The 24,546-nt window shown below is 35.0% G+C and overlaps 1 protein-coding gene across 1 annotated transcript in view; it reads right to left on the bottom strand.

Moving 5' to 3' along the window:
- Positions 1 to 24,546, bottom strand: part of ACTRT1 (actin related protein T1) — a 173,536-nt gene that overhangs the window by 41,367 nt on the left and 107,623 nt on the right. The window contains 1 exon segment of the mRNA XM_064384471.1: positions 13,646 to 13,709. Coding sequence (XP_064240541.1) covers positions 13,646 to 13,677 — 32 coding nt within the window. The 5' untranslated portion in view covers positions 13,678 to 13,709.

Here is a 24,546-nt window from a genome sequence, read left to right as displayed (position 1 = left end):
TGGATTAAAGATTTACATCTAAGGCCTGAAACCATAACAATTCAGAAGAAAACTTAGGTAAAACTCTTTGGGCCATTATCCTAGGCAATAGACTTATCACTAAGACCCCAAAAATGAAAATAAATAGGACCTAATTAAACTAAAAATCTTATGCACTGCAAAATAAATATTCATCAGAGTAAACCGACAAGCTACTAAATTGTAGAAAATATTGGCTCACTATGCATCTAACAAAGGACTAACATTCAGACTCTACAAGGAACTAAAAAATCAGCAAGGAAAAAAGCAAAAAATTCCACCAAAAAATGGGCAAATAACAAGAACAGACATTTCTCAAATGAAGATAGACAAGTCATCAACAATTTGAAAAAATCTCAACATCACTAATTATCAGATAAATGTAAATTAAAACCTCAATGAGAGACTGCCTTATGCCAGCCAGAATGACCATTATTAAAATGTAAAATAATAATAATAATAATAATAGATGTTTGTGTGGATGTGGTGAAAAGGGAATGCATATACACTGCAGGTGGGAGTGAAAATTAGTACAACCTCTTTGGAAAACACTATGGAGGTTTCTCAAAGAACTAAAAATAGACCTACGATTCAATCCAGCATTCCTGCTAAATGACCTGGAGGCCATTATTCTAGGGGAGCAACTTAGGAATGAAGAACAAAATGCTGCATGTTCTCACTTATAAGTGGGAGCTATGCCATAGGTATGCAAAGGCATATATGGTGGTATAATGGACACTGGAGACTGAGATGCAGGGAGAGTGGAAGTGGGTTAAGGGATAAAAAGCTACAAATTGGGTACAATGTACATTACTCAGGTGATGAGTGCACCAACAATTTCAGACTTCACCATTCTATAATGTACCCATGTTGCCAAAAACCACTTGTAGTCCCAAAGCTTGGAAATTAAAAAATATATAAATTCAGAGTTCCCTAGCTGATAATTTTTTATGGCATTAAACAGGTAATCAAAAGACTGATAATCTTACTTTTAAATAGCAAAGAAAAACTTAAAAACTGGCAAATTAAAAAATGCATAACACTACTATATCTCCTGTCTGTCTGACTTTGTACTTATATATGTTTTGTGTTTGATGTTTATATAAATGAGCTCTAGTTAATTGGCTTAAAGAAAAATAAGTGCTTAAATAAAATATTGTGTCAAAAATAAAAACTTCATTGCCTTTTAGTTCACATGACTTTAGTCATCTTTGGTAAATAAGGACAGTTTTAATGATTATTGACAAACAACTAAAACAAAAATGTCTCCAAACTTTAGGCATTTGTTCTAAAGTAGTCAGGTCAGATACTGACTTTAATAGACATTTTAGAATCACACACTGTTTCTATGACTTTTGATAATTGTTTTACTTGCCTTCCTCAAAGCCATTAGATTCTAGGTAAGACCTGGAAACATATGTAGTTAGCCATGCACTTTAAATATGCTAGGCAGAGTTAGACATTATGTGGGGTTCTGTCCTGTAACTGAGACTGTGCACTTGATATACAATCAAAACTTACACTAAAAATATAAATTATGTGTTTTAGATTAAAAGGCATGGTTTGGGAATCCGTTTTTTTAAAAGAAAAAGTTATTTTGTTTAATTGAGAGAATTTAAGGATTGTTTTACTTTAAATGAAAGAAGAAAACTGAAGGTTTAAGCAAATTGTGGAAGGTTTATGAAAGATTAAGCTTATAAAACTTCAGTGTGTGAGCAATTTGGGTAAAATGTAAAAAGGTGTTATTTAGCTTCTGCATGAATTAAACATTAAAATAAAAGTATGCTGATGCAGGGCCAGAATCTGGGCTCATGTGTCAGAATAGCAGAGTTTTATTAGGCATTGATCTGCACTGTAAATAAATTGTAAAGAGTTATAAAATGTTTATTAAAATCTTACCTTATGGTCAAACTAAATTAGATAGTTTTGTATATAAAATTTTATTTAAAATTAGGTTTAACTTTAATAATGCATTAGTGCAAAGATAAAATTTGGTTTTCTCTTTTTGAACAAGATCTAAGTGTAATTTTGAGAGATGATAAATAATACTTGTTTAAACTACAGGAAAAAGAGGAGAGACAGAAGAGACAGTCAGTTGTTCTCATACTGTCTTTAGTGGGTCTTGTTGTATGAAAAGCTGAATCTCTCCTTTATTATAAAGTAAAGATTTTTGTATTTTTGAAATTTTGGAGCAGCAGATTTCTAACCTCAGGGAGCTAGAGAACAAACCAGGGACTGATATTAGACCTTCAGAGTTAGAGCATGTACTGCAGGAGTCCAGAGCTGAGCCTTGGCCCCCTATAATCTTCCAGAAATGAAGCCAGTTGACTGAGTTCACCCTATACCACAATCAAACCCACAAGGTCATCAAAAGGGATATAAGAAAAAAAAATCCAAACATCAGCAACTTCAAAGACTGAAAAAAAATCAGCCCACAAAGATAAGAAAGAACCCAGCACAAAAATTGACAATTCAAAAAGCCAGATGTCAATCACTCCAGTTCTACATCAAGGATTCTTAACCAGATTGAGATGGCTGAAATGATAGAAATATAATTCAGAATATAAATAGAAAAGATCATCAAGATTCAGGAGAATGTTAAACACCAATATAAGGAAGCTGAGAATCACAAAAAAATAATATGGGAGCTGACAGACAAAATAGCCAATACAGAAAAGAATGTAACCAACATGATGGAGCTGAAAAACATGCTACAATAATTTTATAGTGCAATTGAAAGTATTAAGAGCAGAATAGACCAAGCTGAGTAAAGAATCTCAGAGCTTGAAGACTGACTTTCTGAAATAAGACAGACAAGAATAAAAAAAAAAGAAATGAAAAGGAACAAACAAAACATCCAATAAATATAAATATAGAATTATGTAAGGAGACCAAATCTATGACTCATTGGCATCCCTGAAAGAGATGGGGAGAATTGAAGCAAACTGGAAAATGTATTTCAGGATATTATCCATGAGAACTTCCCCAACCTAGCTAGAGAGACCAAAATTTAAATTCAAGAAATGCAGAGAACCTTGATAAGATATTTCACAAAGCAATCATTCCCCAGATACATTATCATCAGATTCTCCAAGGTGAAAATGAAATTTAAAAAATACTAAAGACAGCTAGATGGAAAGGACAGATCACCTACAAAGGAAAGCCCAGTCAGCTAACAGTAGTTCTCTCAGCAGAAACTCTACAAGCCAGAGGAGCTTGAGGGCCTATATTTCACATTCTTAAAGAAAATAATTTTCAACCAAGAAGTTCATATCTTGCAAAGCTACACTTCATAAGCAAAAAAAAAAAAATAAGATTCTTTCAGACAAAGAAATGCTGAGGAAATTTGTCATCACCAGACCTGCAATATAAAAGTTCCTAAAAGAAGCACTAAGTATGTAAAGTGAAGACTATCACCAACCACTACAAAAACACACTTAAGTACATAGACCAGTGATACTTCAAAATAACCACAAATATAAGTTTGCAAAATAACCATCTAACAACACAATGACAGGATCAAATCCACACATATCAATACTAACCTTGAATGTAAATGAGCTAAATGCTCCAATTAAAAGGCACAGAGTGGAAAACTGAATAAACAAGCAAGACTTAATGGCATGCTATCTTTAAAAGACCCATCTTACATGCAATGACACACATAGCCTCAAAATAAAGGAATGGAGAAAAATCTACCTAACAAATGGAAAACAGTGAAAAGCAGAGGTTGCAATTCTAATTTTAGACAAAACAGACGTTAAACAAAGAAAGATTAAAAAAAACAGACAATGAAGGTCGTTACATAATGGTAAAGGCTTTGACTCATCAAGACCTAACTATCCTAAATATATATACCTCCAACACAGGAGGACCGAGAATCATGAAGCTAATTTTCAGAGACCTTCAAAGAAACTTCAACTCCCATACAATAATAGTGAGAGATTTTACCATCTCACTATCAGTATTAGACAGATCATTGAGGCAGAAAATTAACAGATATTCAGCATCTGAACTCAATACTGTACCAAATGGACCTGACAGACATCTACAAAACTCTCCTCATGAAAACAACAAAATACACATTCTCTTTACTGCCATATTGCAAGTACTCTAAAATTGACCACACAATCAGACATAAACAATCATCAGCAAATGTAAAAGAACTGAAATCATACCAAACACACACTTGGACCACAGCACAATAAAAATAGAAATCAAGACTAAGAAAGTTGCTCAAAATCATACAATCAGAGTGGCCGGGCATGGTGGCTCACACCTATAATCCCAGCACTTTGGAAGGCCAAGGCGGGTGGATCACGAGGTCAAGAGATCGAGACCATCCTGGTCAACAAGGTGAAACCCTGTCTCTACTAAAAATACAAAAATTAGCTGGGCATGGCGGCGCACGCCTGTAGTCCCAGCTACTCGGGAGGCTGAGGCAGGAGAATTGCTTGAACCCAGGAGGCGGAGGTTGCGGTGAGCCTAGATCACACCATTGTACTCCAGCCTGGGTAACAGAGTGAGACTCTGTCTCAAAAAAAAAAAAAAATCATACAATCGCATGGAAATTAAACAATTTGCTAGTGAATGACATTTGAGTAAATTATCAAATTAAGACAGAAATGAAGAAGTTCTTTGAAACCAGTGAGAACAATGATATAACATGCCAGAATTTTGGGGATACAGCTAAGGAAGTATTAACAGGGAAACGCATAGCACTAAATGACCACATTAAAAAGTTAGAAAGTTTCATTCTCCTGGTGTTTTTTTTCCCAGTTCCTCTGGCAGCCCTCCCCAAGGACCTCTGTGAGACAAAATCAGAAATGTCTTCCCTGGGGAATGAGAGAGCCTACAGGACTCTTCCCACTACCTCTTCTACCCTTGTATTTCACTTGGCTCTCTAAATTTGTCTCAGCTCCAGGTAAGGTAAAATCCTTCTCCAGTGGTCTGGATCTTCAGGTTCCCCAATAAGGCTGTGTGTTCAGGGGTGGATAATGCTCCTTTCACACTTTCATACTTTGACACTCATGACTTTTTGGCTGTCTACTGGGGGCTTCAGGAGTAATCTTCCTTCAAAGGATCTGGATTCTCTCAGCTTTCCTGCTATGCTCCTGTGGTAGTTCTTGGAGCAAAAGTTCATGGTGTGAGTCTCCACATATTGCTCTGTCCATCCTAGAGGGAGCTGTAATTTAGTCTTGTCTTCTGTCTGCCATTTTCCCAAAAATGTCCCCTTCCCCCATATTCTTTATTTTCTCTGAGAAAGAGGTGTCTGCCCCAAATGTGGACCTGTAGACTTGGACTTTAAAGTGATGTAGCTGTGGCCAGAGGCAGGTGGATCAAATTATGGCAAACTCTTATTTTCTTAAGCAACCTTTCTAACTATCCCAGACCCCAGGGAATGAATATAAAAATGATAGACACAGCCTTTACAAGTAAAGACTGGTACATCTAGAAAAAAAAATTCAAAGCTATTTAGCTTCTAGGATCCATATAGGCTTTATTATTCAAATTTGTAATACTCCTCTGATTACACATTATAGTCTAAACACATTCTTTCCCTTTTAAATTATATAATATCTAGAAGATCTAAATTCCCATTTTATCAGCTTACCAGAATCTGCAGTTATAAGGTCCAGTAAAAAATATAAAATGTTATTTCCAATAAATATCCAAGTGTCTAGGAAAGCCTCTTTCTCATTCTATTTGGTACAATGTAATTTCAAAGAAGCATAATTCAGTTAAGACTCCATTGTTGGCTTTTAAAATCTCTCATTCATGTCTGAATGTTAAAATTAAATGTCTTAGCTTTCAGGGGTGTTGATCACTATAAAATATGATCAAATATACAAATACCTGATGCCAAAGGAGTATCTTTATTTGCTCCAGGCCTACTGTTGTCCTCAGCACAGAGAGCAATATTTAAGTCAGCAATCAAATAAGTTAGAAAAGGTTAATAATGGAATAAATTGCTTATCTATCTATCTATCTGCATTATAAGTTGAATGTACGATGACTTTAAGACTCCCCTTACTTTTGTTAACTGCTAAGGAAGTGTTGGTGCCAATTGTAAATTGATAGTGCTGTTTCTTTCTTTCTTTTTTTCCTCTGAACCCATTAACTACAGCAGTGATATTCTTCTTTGGACATTTTATAAATTTATATCACTTCCTTTTTCTTCCATTTTGTTGTCTCTTGCTTTAAAAACAGTGTGCCACAGTATATTACTATGCTAATGAGAATGTGGTGTATTCCTAATGAAGGATGGGACAGAAAATTAGGCTGATAACTATGGAACTTTGGAATAGACATTTTACTGAACTGCTCCACATAGATGATTAAATCATGTATTCTAAACCTGAATGGATTTTGTTTGTTCTGGTAAATGGCCATATATTACATACCTAATCCCAAATGCATGTATTGGTTTCAAATGTGACAAAATGAATGTATGAGAATCATTACAAGCCTATGCCTACAACTTCTAGAATAGTTGTACAACTACTGAATGTTCTTTTGTTACAAGATAAAATGGATCCTCAGATTTTAAAAGGTTCCCAGGGGATTAACTTAGGTCAGTCATTTGTAAATAATTTGTAAATGTCAGATTCTGGTGGCTGTATCGGAAACTCCTAGGGTGCATTTTAAAAGAAAAAAGCGTAATAAAAAATAAAAACAACAAAAGCAACACTAATAGCAATAACAAAAGTTAGGAGACCTGTTGAATCTGAACCTGGGAAAGATTAGACCTACTAGCCTGTAATTTAATAAGTTCCCAATAAAATCTTGATGGTCTTCTTAGTATGGGGAGTACTGATTTAAAGACTGGAACCTGAGAAATGGGAAACATAAACATGAATATACATCTTTTTCTGAAACTCACAACTGTCTTGATAATGAAATGAGCTTGCAAGCAGTAATACAGGAAGAACTTCAACAGAAACAGAAAAGAGTACAAACAGAGACATCATGGCAGATAAGTAGTTTGACTACTTGGAGGCTATGGATGCTATGTTGTGTTGTTCATATCTTGCCCTTCAGTACCAATGTTTTCACCTACACTTTTCAGGAGGATTGCTTGCTAATAACCCCCAGCTGAGGCTTTCCCCAGGAATTGTTTTCAGCTAAAGTGAGTGAACTTGCCAAAAGTTGGTCTGCTTCCCCAGAGACAGTCCACATAAAATGACAGGAGCCCAGTGACACCTAAAGAGGGAATCCATTGTCCTGGCCTCATTGATTCAATTTGCAACAACTCTGAAGACTCATTCCAGGTCTAGGGATCCCCATGTAGCTGAGCCCTGTTATGCAAATGTACCACAGTCACACTTATGGCTCGGCCTAATTTTACTTTTCTCACTTCCTCCCAGCTATTGCTGCAAATAGCACTCATTAACATATTCTCTGCATGCAAATATCTGTCTTAATGTCTGTCTCCCAGTCTCCCAGGGAACATAACATAAAATGGTTGGTCCCAGAATTGGTCTGAGAAAGCAGAATGCAAAATGAGATTTTGATCAAAATCATTCACTAGCCAGGTGGCAATGGCAATGAAGACCCAATACATAGCATCTAGCCTGATCTAGAGGTTGTTAAAAAAGAAAGTCACCAATATTGAGCTGGAAACAGATACACTAGTGAGAAAGAATACATTGGTAAGTGCTGTATTTCAGAGATTTGTAACAGTTGTAATTAAAAGGACAATGGAATTTGATGACTTGCTGAGTGACATTATTGCATTGGAAAAATACAATTAAACATGATTAATCAACAGTATAAGGCAAAGGGCAAAAGTCATGGCCTTTTTGGTAGCATATAAGGAGACTCTTATCTCTTACAGCCAGAAGGCAGAAATAAGTGAGGAGAAGGTTTAGAATTTAATTATAAGTAGTGGAGCTCCAGATAAGTTTGAATTATCAGTCCTTGAAAGGCAGCTAAGCCAAGGTCAAGGCCAGGTTTACAAAGAAGTAAAATCCTGAGATATAGGATGGAGACATCCAAGGAAATACACTTAAAACTTTGGAATCCCCAGAGTGCAATGAAACCTCTAATTTTGCAGAGGTGGTCCATTGCTCCATGTTAAAGTCTAGCACTCCTCTTCCATTAAGACAATGCCAAGATCTCTGCATTGGAAGACTGCAAACACCCTGTCAGGATTTATCTGTATCACTGCTCCAGGCCACCGGACCAATAACCATAGTCCAGTAACAATATCATTTGTCCAGGAAAGAGTTAAACATGCTAATACAGATTTTAACAGCATGGCAATAACTCTGGGAGCTAGTGGTAAATGTGCTTCTAGGATAACTTTTGCAAACTTGGAGAGAGTGATGGTCCATACTGTGTAATGTAGAAATGAATGAATTTCCATGGGAGACAGTAAAAGAAGTGATCAATAGTTTTAGAAAAGTGGACCTGCATGTGTATATACCACATAAAGATGGAAAATTTACCAACAAATTACGTTCTCTGGGAAGGCTCTATTTATCATAATAATTAATAAAATGGTGAGAGTTACTAGCATTGTTGATAATGTCTTTGTTGCCCTCTGTAGGTCATGAATGATAGTATGAGGTTCTATTTACAGTATGGGGCTCTCTGATATCAATAGCAATAATAGGTTCCTGAAATACTAAAATCTAGGTGATGTTATTTACATGTGATGAGCAAAGTAGGTTCAATTAGTATAATAAGTAGCAAGTTAAAAGTCACAGTCAGAAAAGCCTGACCCTAAAAGAGCCATAAAGATAGTTAATACAAAATAGACTCCCCAGAGACAAGTTAGTAGGCAGCTAACAAAGTATTGCTAAATCTATACAGTCCAGATATATCAAGGAATAGTAATCAGGAGGCTGATGTCTCAATGTCTCAATTTATTGCTCAATTTTCTGTTTTTAGACCAAGATTAATGAATTCAAGAACAAGCTGTCTTCTTATAAAGTCTCCCCCACAAGTGCATATAGTAATATTCCCCTAGCGCTTTTACAAATGGACTCATAGTTATTTTCTTGGATAACTTAACCCTGGGGCACAGGAAATACCAGACATTTTTGAGAAATGTTGAAATACAGACATAACATCTGAATAAAAATTGATATCTAGAGACCCAAAGAGCCAGCATAGCTTCTCTTTTAGTTAGGATGTACATGAAATCTGGTGCCAGGTCTAGCTCATAATAGCCCATTTAGTCCACAAAACCATTCATTCATCAATAATCAGACCCCAAATGTATATTGAGATAGACATTCCTGGAAATTAAAGGAAGCCTTACATGTGTTACTTGGCCATTGGGATAAAAGCTAACTCTGTGGGGAAAACCAAGAGATAGCCTGTGAAATTGCCCCCTTTCAGCAAATAAAATGGAGTAGAATGGCAATGATTAATGCCATGGCTCAAGTTAAAAAATATAAGAATAGTGATACCCAACACATACCTATTTAATTTGACAGCCTAGACTACGTAAAAAATAAATTGGTTTCAGAGGATGGCAGTGGACCACCACAAACCAAACCAAGTAGTAATCCCAAATGCAATGAATGTGTCTGATATATTATTTTTAACAGATTAATATGTTCTCACATATGTGGTATGCAGACATTTGTTTGGATAATATGATCTTTTCCAGCTCTATCTTAATGTGTGTTAGAAGCAGTTTTCATTCACACAGAACAGAAAACAGCATTTATTCATGGCTGTGTCACAAGCCTATGTTATATCTCTCACCTTCGTCATACTATTGTACTAAGGGGTCTACACAGTCTGCGCGTTTTGCAGTAAATCACATTTATTTACTATATTTTTTATATTGATAAATCATGTTAATCAAAACAAATATACAAGAAGTGGCATCTATGTTGTAGATCATAAGACATATAAGCTACAAGGAAATAAACCATCAACAGATTGAGGGGCCTAAAACATTAGTGAAGTTTTTAGATATTCACTGGTCTGGGCATGCCAAGGGATGTCCTCCTAAGTAATAAACAAATTATTGCATCTGGCAGGAGTCACCATAAGAAAGACAATACTTGGCAGTCCTTTTTTGGTTCTAGAGGCAGCATACTTCACACATCTAGATACGGTACTAACCCATTTACCAAGTAACATACAAAACTGAAAGCCTTAAGTAAAACAAGACTGGGAAAAAAATTCTGCGTTAAGTCCATGGCTGCAGTACAAGATATTCTTCCACACGTTTCATATGACACAACAGATGCAACCGAGATATCTGTGGTGGGAAACCACGATATGTAGAGTTTGTGGAAAACTCTAATTGTAAAATGATAATGGAAAATCTTTACAGTTCTGTATCAGGACCATGCCATCACTAGTGGAGATTATGAACCACTCAGAAAACTGCTTCTGGAATGCAGTCAGCCTTTGTTAGAAACAGAGCACATGATCATGAAGTATCAAGTGACCATGCTGACAGAACTGCTCAACAGGATCTCACTGCTTTTGAATTCATCAAGTCATAAGGTCAAGAAGGTCCACTAGCAATCAATTGTAAGATTAAAATGGTGCATTCAGAATTATACATGAAAAAGACCAGAGGACACATATAAACTGCATAATCTTGTACTCCAAATATCAGAACACTGTTATACCAGCACCTTTCTTTAGCTCACAGCTATGGCCACATTGGTAGTGACTCCCTTATGACAAACTGATGGAGGAAATGAAAAGCTAAGCTCAGTTCATGAATGGAGAGTGTTGTGGAATGAATGTTTGTGTCCCCATTAAATGTATATGTTGAAATCCTAATCCCCAATTTGATGGTATTGGGGAGTTAAGCTTTTGGGAGGTGACTAGATCATTAGAGTACAGATCATATGCATGGCATAAGTGCCCTTTTAAAAGAGATCCCAGAGAGCTCTCTCAGTCCTTCTACCTTACATAGAAAGTGAGAAGATGGCTGCTAATAAACCAGGAAGTGGTTCCCTATCAGACACTGAATCTTTTGGTACCTTGATCTTGGACCTTTCAGCATGCAGAACTGTGATAAATAAATTGTTGTTTATAGTACTCAGGTATAGTATTTCTGTTTATAGCAGGCCAAATAGACTAAGACACAGGGGATTGGTATGTGGTTAAAAATAAAAAATGTTTTGTTTCTGCACTGCCATTTAATTCAGTCCTTGATCACAAGGAATGAGGTTAAATTATCTAAATAGAAAAAGATTCAAATAATATTACTTATTATCCACTGTTTTGGAAACAATGTAGTCTGGGATTAGAATGAACAGAGATGAATAGATTATAGATAGACATAGAGATAGATGATAGATAGATAGATATGCTCAATAACAAATGACTTAAATAATTAGTTGGGGGTCTGGAAAAAAAAAGACTAGAAGATCTGCATAAGGAGGTCTAGAGAAGCAGCAATGTGGCTAGACCTATGAAAACAGAAAAAAAACAGAGAAGCTCCTTGTATCACATATTAATACCCTCAAGAGAACATATACACTAGAAAGGCACTGAATAACCATGTAGACAAAATGACTAGGCTAGATAAAGTAAGCCAGCCTGCAGCATCACCCACCTTAATGCTAGAAACATGAATGTAGTAATAGAGCAGCACAATGGCAGTGATGGAGGTTAAGCAAGTGCTCAACATCATGAATTTTCATTCTTCAAAGATGATTTAACAAACGCTGCTGTGAAATGTTCAACCTATAATTAAAATAAAACACTGCTGAACCTTAGTACAGCACTATCCCTCACAGAGACCTAACAGCTACTTTGTATTAAGTTGATTATGTTGGACACGCCTCCGCACTGGAAAGGCATGCAATTTATCTTGAATGGAAGTGACATGTATTATGGGTATAGTGGTTTGATTTTCCTGCCTGAAGATTCTTAGCAGCAGTATTATCTGAAGGCTTGCACAATATTTGTTATCCTAATATGCAATTCCCCCATATACTCACTGTGGACCAAAGGACCATCTTTACACCAAGTGAAATCTGGAAGTGGACCCATTACCATAGGATCTACTAGTAGTGTCTCATAGTGCATATCTTAGAAGCTGTTAGAGAATGATGACCTTGTAAAGGTGAGACAAAAGTATACGCTTATAGATGATACTTTCCAGGGTACTATATGCACTCTAAAGTAGTAAATGTAATGTACAGATGATACAATAAATGTATAGATGATATGTTCCAGGGTACCATATGCACTCTAAAGCACAAATGTAATAATATGCCACAAGTAGTTAGCATTATGTCATATGGGCTTGGGAACCAAGATGTGGAAGCTAGAGTAGCTTATCTTAATTATCCCTTCAATGACCTACTAGGAAAGTTTGTGTTTTACATACCCAAATCACTGATTTCTACAGATTTAGAGGTTCTAGTTCTTACACGAAGAATACTTTACCAGGGGAAATAAGTAAAGTATCTATGTGAAGAATAAAATCCCTGACAGTAAAAGGTGATATAATAGAGGTAAAAAAATTTAAAAAGGTGTTAGAAATAAAAATATGAATACCTGAAGTTAAAAATTTTACTGGATAGACTTAAGAGATGAATAAATTTGACAAAATGAGTCTGTGAATTTGAAAATATATCACCAGAAATAATACAATCTAAAGGAGAGATGTGTCAAAATACCCATATTATTCAAGTGACTGACAGATTTAATGCAGTCCCTTTCAAAATATCAGTTTATTCTTCACAAAATGGAAAAAAAAATCATAAAATTTATATAGAATGACAAAAGTCCTCAAGTAGCTAAAGCATCCAGAGAAGAAATGAATGAAGTTGAAGGTGTCATACAACCTGACTTCAAAATATACTACAAAACTCTGGTAACTAAAATCTATGTTACTGGCATTACAATAGTCACATAGACCAAGAGAACAGAATACAGAGCCCAGAAATAAATCCACTCACTGTATTAGTATGTGTCCATGCTGCTGATAAAGACATACCTGAGACTGGGAAGAAACAGAGGTTTTAATAGATTTACAGTTCTGTGTGACTGGGGAGGCCTCACAATCCTGGTGGAAGGCAAGGAAGTGCAAGTCACATCTTACATGGATGGCAACAGGCAAAGAGAGTTTGTGCAGGGAAATTCCTCCTTATAAAATCATCAGATCCCATGAGACTTATTCACTATCATAAGAACAGCATGGGAAAGACCTGCTTCCATAATTCAATCACCTCCCACCATGTCCCTCCCATAACACATGGAAGTTCAAGAAGACCTTTGGGTGCAGACACAGCCAAACTACATCATGCCCCAAAAACCAACTGTTTTTTTTTTTTGGCAAAGTACCAAGAACACACTTTGGTGAAAAGACAGCCTCTTCAAAAAATGTTGGGATAATTAGATATTCAAATACAGAAGAATGGTACTAGATCCCTCCCTCTCATCATATACAAAAATCAAGCCAAAATGGATTAAAAAGTTAAATTTAAAACCTGAAACAATGACATTACTAACAGAAAACATAATGGAAATATTTTAGGACACTGGGCTGAATAAAGGTTTTTAAAATGAGACCTCATAAGCACACGCAACAAAAGCAAAAATAGACAAATGAGATTTTATCAAGCTAAAAACTTTTGCTGATAAAGACATACCTGAGACTGGGAAGAAAACAAGGTTTTAATAAACTTACAGTTCCATATGGCTGGGAGGCCTCACAATCATAGTGGAAGGCAAGGAAAGAGTGAAGGGAAAACCTATAAAATAAGAGAAAATATTTGTAAACTATAAATCTGACAAAGGATTAATAACCAGAGTATATAAGAATATTTAAAACTCAACAGCAAATAAAACCCACAAAAACAAAAGACATTATAGACATTTCTCAAAAGAAGACACAGACGTGAGCAACAGGCTTATGAGAAAATGCCTAACAGCACTAATCATCGGAGAAATGCAAATAAAACCTACAACTAGATACCACTTCACTCAGGTTAGTATAGTTATTATAAAAAAGGCAAAAAAAAAAAAGTTCGTGGGACTGTAAAGAAAAGTCACATGCATGCACTGTTGGTGGGATTATAAATTAGTCTAACCATTATGGACAACAGTCTGAAGGTTCCTAATCAAATTAAAAATAGAACCACCTGCCATAGGATCCACCAATCTCACTTCTGGATTCATATGTAAAAAATGAAATTAGCATGTCAAACAGATATCTACACTACTGTGTTTATTGGAGCACTATTCACAAAAGCCAAGCTATAGAATCAACCTAAGTGTTCAATAACAAATTTATAAATAAAGAAAATGTGTTATACATACACAATGGAATACCACTCAGCTACACAAATAAATACAATCCTGTCATTTGTGACAACTTGGATTAACCTGTAGGACATAATATTAGGTAAAGGAAGCCAGACCAGAAAAACAAATACTGCGTGATCTCTCTTACTCATGAAATTAAAAAAAAAAAAAAAAAAAAGAGTTGACATAGAAACAGAAGAGAATAATGATTATCAGAGACAAGAAATAGGAGGGAGAGGGGAGGATGAAGAAGGTTTAGCAATGGGTCCAAAGTTACAATTAGATGGGAGAAATTAAGTTCTGGTATTCTATAGTACACTAGGGTGACAATGGTTAAGATTATGGTATTGTATATTAAAAAGTAGCTAGAAGAGAGGCTATTGTGTTCTCACTATGGACACAATAAATGCATGAGGTGATGGATATCATGAATACCCAAATTTGATCATTATACAGCATATATATGTATCAAAACATGAAATTGTACCACATAAATATGTATAATTATAATGTGTCAATTTAAAAATATGTAAGTAAATAACAAATAAATTATTGTTTTAGGGAAACAATAAATAAAGGAGAGATAGTTAAACTGATTGAAGAAATCGACAGAGCCTAAGAAAACTATAGGACAATAATACAATGTCTAGATTACTTGTAACTGGCATCTCAAAATAAGAAGAAAAGGAAATAAGCAAATTCTTACTTGAAATGGCTTACATTTTCCAAATTTTAATTTAAAAATAAACTTAGAGTGGCTGGCAAGATGGGCAAATAGGAACAACTCTGGTCTGCAGCTCCCACCGAGATCAATGCAGAAGGCTGGTGATTTCTGCATTTCCGACTGGTACCTGGCTCATCTCACTGGGATAGGTTAGACAGCAGGTGCAGCCCACAGAAGGCAAGCCGGAAGTGGGGGGGGCAACCCCTAACCCAGGAAGCAAGAGGGGTCAGGGAACTCCCTCCCCTAGCATAGGGAAGCTGTGAGGGACTGTGCCGTGAGGAGGAGCCATGCATTCTGGTCCAGATACTATGCTTTTCCCACAGTCTTCACAATCTGCAGACCAGGAAATTCCTTTGGGTCCCTAAACCACCAGGGCCCTGGGTTTCAAGCACAAAACTGGGCGGCCATTTGGTTAGACCCTGAGCAAGCTGCAGTAGTTTTTTTAATACCCCTGTGGTGCCTGAAATGCCAGTGAGACAGAACCATTCACTCCCCTGGAAAGGGGGCTGAAGCCAGGGAGCCAAGTGGTCTAGCTCAGAGGATCTCACTCCCAAAGAGCTCAGCAAGATAAGATCCACTGGCTTGAAATTCTTGCTGCCAGCACAGCAGTCTGAAGTAGACCTGGGACGCTCAAGCTTGGCGGGGGGAGGGGCACCTGCCATTATTGAGGCTTGAGTAGGTGGTTTTCCCCTCACAGTGTAAGCAAAGCCACCGGGAACTTCTAACTGGATGGAGCCCACTGTAGCTCAGCAAAGCTGCTGTAGTGAGACCGCCTCTTTAGATTTCTTATCTCTGTGCAGGAAATCTCTGAAAGAAAGGCAGCAGCCCTAATCAGGGGCCTATAAATAAAATTCATATCTTCCTGGGACAAAGCACCTGGGGGTAGAGGTGGCTTTGGGTGCAGCTTCAGCAGACTTAAATGTTCTTAACTGTTGGCTCTGCACAGAGCTCAAGTTCTGCTAAGGGAGAGACTGCCTCCTCAAGTGGGTCACTGACCCCTGTGCCTCCTGACTGAGAGACACCTACCAGCAGCGGTCCAAGATCAAGGTCTCAGCAGGTTTGTATTTTCTGAGGACTCTCTTTGGCTTTTCAGATGTCTGCCTTCTCACTCATTCCTTACACGGTCTTTCCTCTTTGTACATGTATTACTCATGTCTGTTTATGTTGTAGAAATTCCTATGCTTGTAAATACAACTGTCTAATTAAATTAAAGCCCCCCCCACCCCATCATTTAAACTTAATTACCTCTTAAAAGGCCCTACATTCAAATCTAGTCACATTCTGAGGTTTTGGAAGTTGGGATTTTAACATATAAATTTTGGGTGACACAAGTCAGTCAACAATATTTAATTGGCATTGCTGACTGATCCAAAAATTTAAAGATTACTCAATAAAAAATATTTGAGTCATTTATATTTAAAAAGTATCTAACCAAGTAAATGTCTTTATTTATACTTACCGTTCTTATTTCTGTAATTAAAAGGACTTACTATTACTTGAAATTTTCAATTTTCTATTTGTCCTAAATTCCAAATCTAAGACACTTTTAATTGAGAATATAAGGCATCATTTTTTTGATTCAAAATACAGGAATGACTGAATGTTTAAAAATACAAGCAATTCTATTATTTAAATGTATGAAGAAAATATTCTGTGGGTTATTGATCTATTAATTGCTAATTACTTTTAAATACCTTTAATAAATATATTATAAGTGTGTTTAAGCTAATGTGATTCATTAATAGAAGAGCACTACGGTAAAAAAACACTCCCTCATTAGCCATATAAGGCTCAGCCATAAAGTTAACTCTTGAAAATATCTAAAGTATGTTGGACTAAGTGATAAATAGCTCTGTATTATATTTGATTTCTGCAAATTTTTGTATAATTGTACAGAAGAATTGGCTAGAATAATGTGGATATAAAACAAAAATCCAAAGCCTCACTGAGAATTTTTTTACTTGTGAATATTTCTAAGCAAGTAGGTCATTCTACAATGGTAATACTCTCTTTCCACAAAATGAATATGTTAAAATTTTGACTACACTTTGAAGGCAATATTTTACTTTCACGGCATTAAAAAAAGAAATAAAAAAATTCTCTCTTTTATCTTTTTTTGAGGAGAGTAGATCAAACTATCACTCAGAATTTTTAGAATGTGGAATAAGGTCATCTTTCGTCCATTTTTATAAGATTTAATAGTGCACAAGAATGTCAACCATTTATTAGTTTTTATTGGGTGATTTGAGAAGACAGAATCTTTCGTGACATCTATGAGCTTATTTCAGTAAGTCAAAGAATGTTAGAGTTGTATATTACAGTAATTAGTTCAACCCTACAATTAATCCTTCACAGATATTTATGGAAATTAGTATCATATGTCCTTATGTGATTTTGTATGTCTGAGGGAAACCTATATCTAGAAAAAGATCACAATACAATTGAAAGGGAACCATGTGAGCAAATATGGCATTATTATCCAGTAACATGTACATTTAGTATAAATGATGTAGTCAAGTGCTGAAAAGGAGACTAAGATAATAAAGTAAGATGAGGGTTATCAACTGTCTTAGAAGTAGCAATACCAAAAGTTTCCAATAGTGATTTTGAAGACATGGAATTGTTACCATGTGTGCTAGAGTGAGCTAAATTGTAAATCTTGAAATTATAAATGTACTAAGTTGTTCAATAGATTGTCTTGGCTATAATGGCAAGGCCTTATATATTGTAAACATTAAGGTAAATCTGAGGCCTATGGCTGCTTAGCTGATAAAGTCAAACAGTAGAACATATATTAATAATCAACCATAACTCCAGAGATTTAAGAATTGGTGGTTTAGGGCATGGTAAATCTTCACCAAAGCAATTTCACCTCTTATATCTTTAGTGTATTTCTATGATTAATTTTAGACCATAGGTTCACTCTCACTTTAGCATCCTTATTGTTTTCTCCATAGAGATTGGTTGTAAATAAATACTTAATCTGTGAAGTGTGGTATATAGTGGATACTGTACATCAAACCCATAAATGTGGCTGCTTCAATTAAATGTGCTTTAACGTATGATGAAAAAGGCAGTGATACTACAAAGTCTGAATTGTCAGCCCTATTTCCACTGTGCTTTAATTATCAGGCAAAACCCCCCCTGTTTACTCAGCATGAAATAAAGAAGTGGTAATAATTATATTAATGTAATCCATGTAGATCTATTAGCTGGATATTTCAGAGGTGACCATTAGGTATGATTTTTAAATCAAAATTGACTTATTTGGTTCTGTGAAATATTAACTGGCAGGACAAAATTTATAACTATTTTTTAATGTGCACTATGCAGCCCTAATCTTAGATAACTACTTTTAGATTTTACTGAAAGAATAAAATACTTAGCTTTTGGATAAAAGGCAAAATAATATGATACTATTGAATATTAAAATTCCATCTTATCAGTAATTCTGGTCATACTGTACTTCTCTTATCAAGTGTAATTATCTCTTCAAACCAAATAACCTAAATTTTTTAAGTTAATTAATTTAAAAAGAAATTTTTACCTCATAAAATTAATTTTTAAGTATATTGGAATAGAGATTTTGCCTTTGTGACAAGGACCTAAATTCACACACTTCATCATAATGACTCAGGTGCTTAAGCTAGAACGTTTTTATTTTTTACAATAGTATTTCAAATTGGTCCATACCATCTTCGTAAAAAATTAATCCACTTGATCTTTAACTATAATTTCAACATCCATCACATTTTAATATGACCTTAATAAAATGTTAGCCAGCTGTTGTACAATAGAAATTCATACATTAATATATTTTGCCTGAATTGTCAAGTCTGTTCTAAATAACAATTCATTTAAATGATTTTCACTCCTCTGGTTAGGTTCTGATAGCATATCATAAATCTAGTGAAATTCATCAAGAAAGTCCATATTTTAAATTACAGATATAGAACACTTATTAAGAGTCACACACTGTGATGAGAACTTTTAATGAATTACCACAAAAAATCCTCATAACAACTCTGATAGGTCTACTATTAATATCCTTATCCTACAAATGATGAAGAGTGTGTATTTGCTTCTTTTTTTTTTTCTCAGCTTTTATTTTAGAATCAAGGTATACACATGCAGAGTTCTGACAAAGGTAAATTGAATGATGCTGAGGATTAGACTGCAGATAAATTTATCACCCAGGTGGTTACCACAGTACCCACTAGATGGATTTTTTTCAACCCTTCCCCATGTTCCTTCCCCCACTGGTATTCCTCAGTATCTGTTGTTCCCATTTTTATAACCATGTTTACCCAACATTTAGGTACTACTTATAAGTGAGAACATGTAGTGTCTGTTTTTTTTTTTTTTTTTTTGCTGCATTAATGGGTTCAGAATAATGATTTAAAACTTTATCCATGTTGCTGCAAAAGACATGATTTCATTCTTTTTATGACTGCATAGTATTCCATGGCATATATGTGCCACAATTTATTTATCCAATCTACCATTGATGGGCACATGGATTGATTTCATGTCTTTGTTATTGTGAATAGTGTTGCACTGTAATATGGTATTTGTAGGACAGAGATTACATACTAGAAGAGAAAAGTCAAGAAAACTAGAGGCTAAAAACACACCCAGTACCACACCCATTACCTGTGTAGTGGCTCAGAATTTTTCCCAGATACAAAGAAAGTCCATAGAAAAGAGTGCTCAAAATCATTCCCAAAATAAATTAACTTTATTTGAAGAGTGAGAGGAAATTCAAGCCTAAGATCACTTAAAGATATCTTATCTAAATGAAGAGTCAGATAATTCATCAGCTGAAAATGTGATAAAGCCAACTAAGAGGAGCTATTCTTGTGTTAGAGCAAATCTCAAAGACTGACTTCCAAAAGTACCTTTGACATTTTATAAACATATATCAAAACATTACATTCTACCCCATAAATATATTCAATTACTTGTACATTTAACATTTAAAATTCAAAATTCAAAAAAAATACAGTTAAACCAATATAAACATTAGACATGGAATTTATTTAACAAACAAAACCAACAACAACAACAAAAAAACTATACCCCTACCTGAAGTTAATTGGTCTAGACTATAAAGCAATTTATATTCTAGTAAATTGTTGAAAAAAATCAGGAAACCAGAGAGCAATTCATGAAGTCTTACAGCTGGGTTTCATAGAAAATGAGACAGATATATTAACAGAGATATAGAGAAAATATGCATTCTAAAATAGCCCTAATCAATGACTGTAATTAAAGGGAGATTGTGTACATGCTTAAGGTTGAGCCTCCTAAGAAGTGACACCAAATATGTTCAAGAAACGAAAGAAAACCATGATTTAAAAAAGTAAAGGTGGATATAATGCCAATATCTCATTAAATAGAGAATATCAATAAAGAAATAAAAATTTAAAAAATAACCAAATTCAAATTCTGGAGTTGAAAACTACAATGACCAAAATGAGATATTCACCAAAGGAGCTCAATAGTTTATTAGAGCTAGCAGAAGGAAGAGGCAGAGAACAATGTAATAAAACAACATAGATTATTCAATATAAATACAAGAAAACACAATGACAAATGTACCAAGTCTCAGACAATATGGCACATCTTTATGTGAACTAATGCAAATATAATACAAATACCAGTTGAGAGGAGAGAAACAATGGAGTAGTAAACATTTCAAAGAAATTATGGCTACATATTTCCCAAATTTTCTGGAGAACATCAATTTATACAATCAAGAATCTTAATGAACAGCACATAGGATACATACAAAGAGATAGAGATCCACACTCAGACATATCATAGAAAAAATGCTGAAGAAAAAGAGAAAATCTTGAAAACAGAAAAATATAATGACTCACTACATACAGGGAAACAGCAATAAGATTAAGAGCTGATTTCTCATCAGAAATAATAAAGACAAGAAGACAATGGGATAACATGTTCAAAAAGTGAAAAAAAAAAACAACACTGTTAACCAAGAATCTTTAACCAGGAAAACCAATCTTTTAAAAATTAAGATAAGATTAGATGGCATTCTAAGATTATAAAAAATAATTATTTGGTAGTAAACATGCCTTAACACAAATACTAAAGGAAGTTCCTCAGTTTGAAAACAATGAGAAGCAACCCACAAAAAGAACTAGAAATGGTAAATATAATAAGCTCTCTAAATATAAATTTGCTTTCATTTCTTCTTTTAGCTTCTTTAATGAACATAACATTTTATAAAGTAATCATTATAACAATGCAATATAAGGCTTTAAAATTTATGGGTGTAATGTGCACAACACTAACAACACAAAATAGATTGGCAAGCATTATGAGATTAACATTTTTATATCTTACCAAAATTAAGTTAGTGTAAATCTAATGTGCATTCTGTTATATTAAGATGTTATCTTACTCCATTTACAGTTGCTATAACAGAATAACAATGAGTAGGTAATTATTAAACAAATTTTATTTGGCTTACAGATCTGGGAGCTAGTAAATCTAAAAGTATGCTGCCAGCATCTGGTGAGAGTCATCATTCTATAGCAGAATGGGAAAAAAAGCCAAGTAAGTATGCAAGACAGACAGATAAATGGGACTAAACTTATCGTTTCATTAGGAGCCAGCTTTCGTGATAACTAACCCACTTCCCAATAACAGGATTAAACCATTTATAGGGGTGAAGCCCTCATGACCTAAGTAATTCTTAAAGGTCCCAACTCTAAATACCTTAATGGTGTTAAGTGACATTTACATTTCCAACAAATGAACTTTGGGGGACATATTTAAACCTTTGGAGATGTATATGTGGTAATACAGTGAACAATAAGGCAAATATAGTAAAATGATCATTAAAAAAAAAAAGTTACAGAATAAAATATTTCCTTAATCTAGAAGAAAGCAATAAAAATGAGCAGAAGACAAAATTGAATTGAGACATATAGAAAACAGAAATAAAAATGACAAGCACATTTGCTTGGTAAATTATCCTCTATCCCTTTATTTTAAGTCTACGTGTATCTTTGCACGTGAGATGGGTCTCCTGAATACAGCACACCAATGGTTCTTAACTCTTTATCCAATTTGCCAGTCTGTGTCTTCTAATTGGGGTGTTTAGCCCATTTACATTTAAGGTTAGTATTATAATGTGTTAATTCGATTCTGTCATCATGCTGCTATTTGGTTATTTTGCTCACTAGTTGATGCAGTTTCTTCATTGTGTCATTGGTCTTTATATTTTGGTGTGTTTTTGCAGTTCCTGGTACCAGCTTTTCCTTTCCGTATTTAGTGCTTCTTTCAGAAGCTCTCACAGGACAGGCCTCGTGGTAACAGAATCCTTCAGCATTTGCTTCTCTGGAAAGGATTTTATTTATTCTTTGCTTATAAAGTTTAGTTTGGCTGGATATGAAATTCATGGTTGAAAATTCTTTAAGAATGTTGAATATTGGCCCCTAATGTCTTCTGGCTTGAAGACTTTCTGCTGAGATGTTTGCTGTTAGTCCGATCAGCTTCCATTTGTAGGTGACCTGGCCTTTCTCTCTGGCTGCCCTTAACAGTTTTTCCTTCATTTTGACCTTGAAGAATCTGATAATTATAGGGTCGATCTTCTCATGGAGTATCTTAATGGTGTTCTCTGTATTTCCTGAATTTGCATGTTGACCTGTCTTGCTGGTTGGAGAAGTTCTCCAGGATAATATCCTGAAGTATATTTTCCAGCTTGTTTCTATTCTGCCCATCTCCTTCTGGTACTCCAATCAACTGTAGGTTCAGTCTCTTTGTGAGGTCTTATATTTCCTGGAGGCTTTGTTCATTCCTTTTTATTCTTATTCATCTAATCTTGTCTGCATGCCTTATTAAAAAATGGGCAAAGGATACAAACAGACACCTCTCAAAATAAGACATTTATGCAGCCAAAAAACATGAAAAACAGCTCAACATCACTGATTATCAGAGAAATGCAAATCAAAATCCCAATGCAATACCATCTCACGCCAGTCAAACGGCAATTTTTAAAAAGTCAGGAAACAATGGATGCTGGTGAGGCCGTGGAGAAATAGGAAAGCTTTTATGCTGTTGATGGGAATGTAAATTAGTTCAATCATTTTGGAAGACAGTATGGCAATTCCTCAGGAATCTAGAACCAGAAATACCATTTGATCCAGCAATCCCATTACCAGGTGAACAACCAAAGGAATATAAATCATTTTACTATAAAAACACATGCATACGTATGTTTATTGCAGCATTATTTACAATAGCAAAGACAAGGATCTAACCCAGATGCCCACCAATGCTAGACTAGATAAAGAAAATGTGATACATGTACACCATGGAATACTATGCAGCCATAAAAATGAATGAGATAAGGTCATTTGCAGGGACACAGATGAAGCTAGAAGCCATCATCCTCAGCAAACTAACACAGAAACAGAAAACATGTTCTCACTCATAAGTGGGAGTTGAAAAATTAGAACACAAGGACACAGAGAGGGGAACAACAGACACAAGGGTCTGTTGGGGGTTGTGGGGGTGAGGGAAGGGAATTTAAAGGATAGGTAAATAAGTGCAGCAAACCACCATGAGACACGTATACCTACATAACAAAACTACATGTTCTGCACATGTATCCTGTTTTTGTTTTACAAGAAACAAAAAAATGAAAATTATAAAAGAAGAAAATGATAAGCACAAATCAAACTAGATGAATTGTACGATTAAATAAGAATGGATTAAAAAGTCCAATCTGAAGATTCAGTGGATTAAAAAATCCCAAGTACTTGTTGTCTACAGGAGACATATTTTTCCCCTGAAATTCAAATAGTTTGAAAGTAAAATGATGGAAAATATATTATGCATATTGGACCATAAGATGTTTAGAGTGGCAATAACAATGACTAGTAACAAACTAGTCATTAAAACATGTTACTAGAGATTTAAAAAGGGCATTTTAAAATAGTAGAAGGGTAAATAAATCAGGAAGATATATAATAACTATAATAATATACAGACCTAACAAGAGAGCCCCAAAATACATAAAGCAAAAATGGATAAAATTGAAGGTAGAAATAAACCCTTCAACAATAGGAGTTAGAAATGTGAATATATTACTTGTAATAAGGAAAGGAAAAGAAAAAATAAGCAGACAATAAACAAGAAAATATAAGACTTAACACCACACACAAACTAGCTCCAGTGAATATTTACAGGTCTCTAAATCCAAAAATAGCAAAATAAATTTTTTTCTCAAGTGCATATAAAACGTACTGGAGTCAGAATGGCTGACTAGAAGCAGTCAGGTGGAACAATCCCACAGAGACTGGAACATCAGGAATACTGGTACACTCTGGGCAGATCTTTGAAGGAAAAGCACTGAGAGCAGACAGAGGGAGAATTCAGACACTGGGCTATAGTGGGAGCAAGCTGAGAACTGTGCATGGTGCTGCTGAGCACTGGGACTCATTCCTGGCCCTCAGCAACTCCTGGGGAAAGAGTAAGTTTAACAGGTGCAGAGTGGCATACTTTTGCTTCAGGCCTCCAGAATCCTG

The sequence above is a fragment of the Aotus nancymaae genome, unplaced genomic scaffold (genome assembly GCF_030222135.1).
Source record: "Aotus nancymaae isolate 86718 unplaced genomic scaffold, 86718_ANA_hifiasm-v0.15.2.pri h1tg000004l, whole genome shotgun sequence".
Taxonomy (NCBI): Eukaryota; Metazoa; Chordata; class Mammalia; order Primates; family Aotidae; genus Aotus; species Aotus nancymaae.
The sequence above is the reverse complement of the archived record's forward strand: the minus strand, read 5'-3'. Positions and strand labels throughout refer to the sequence as shown.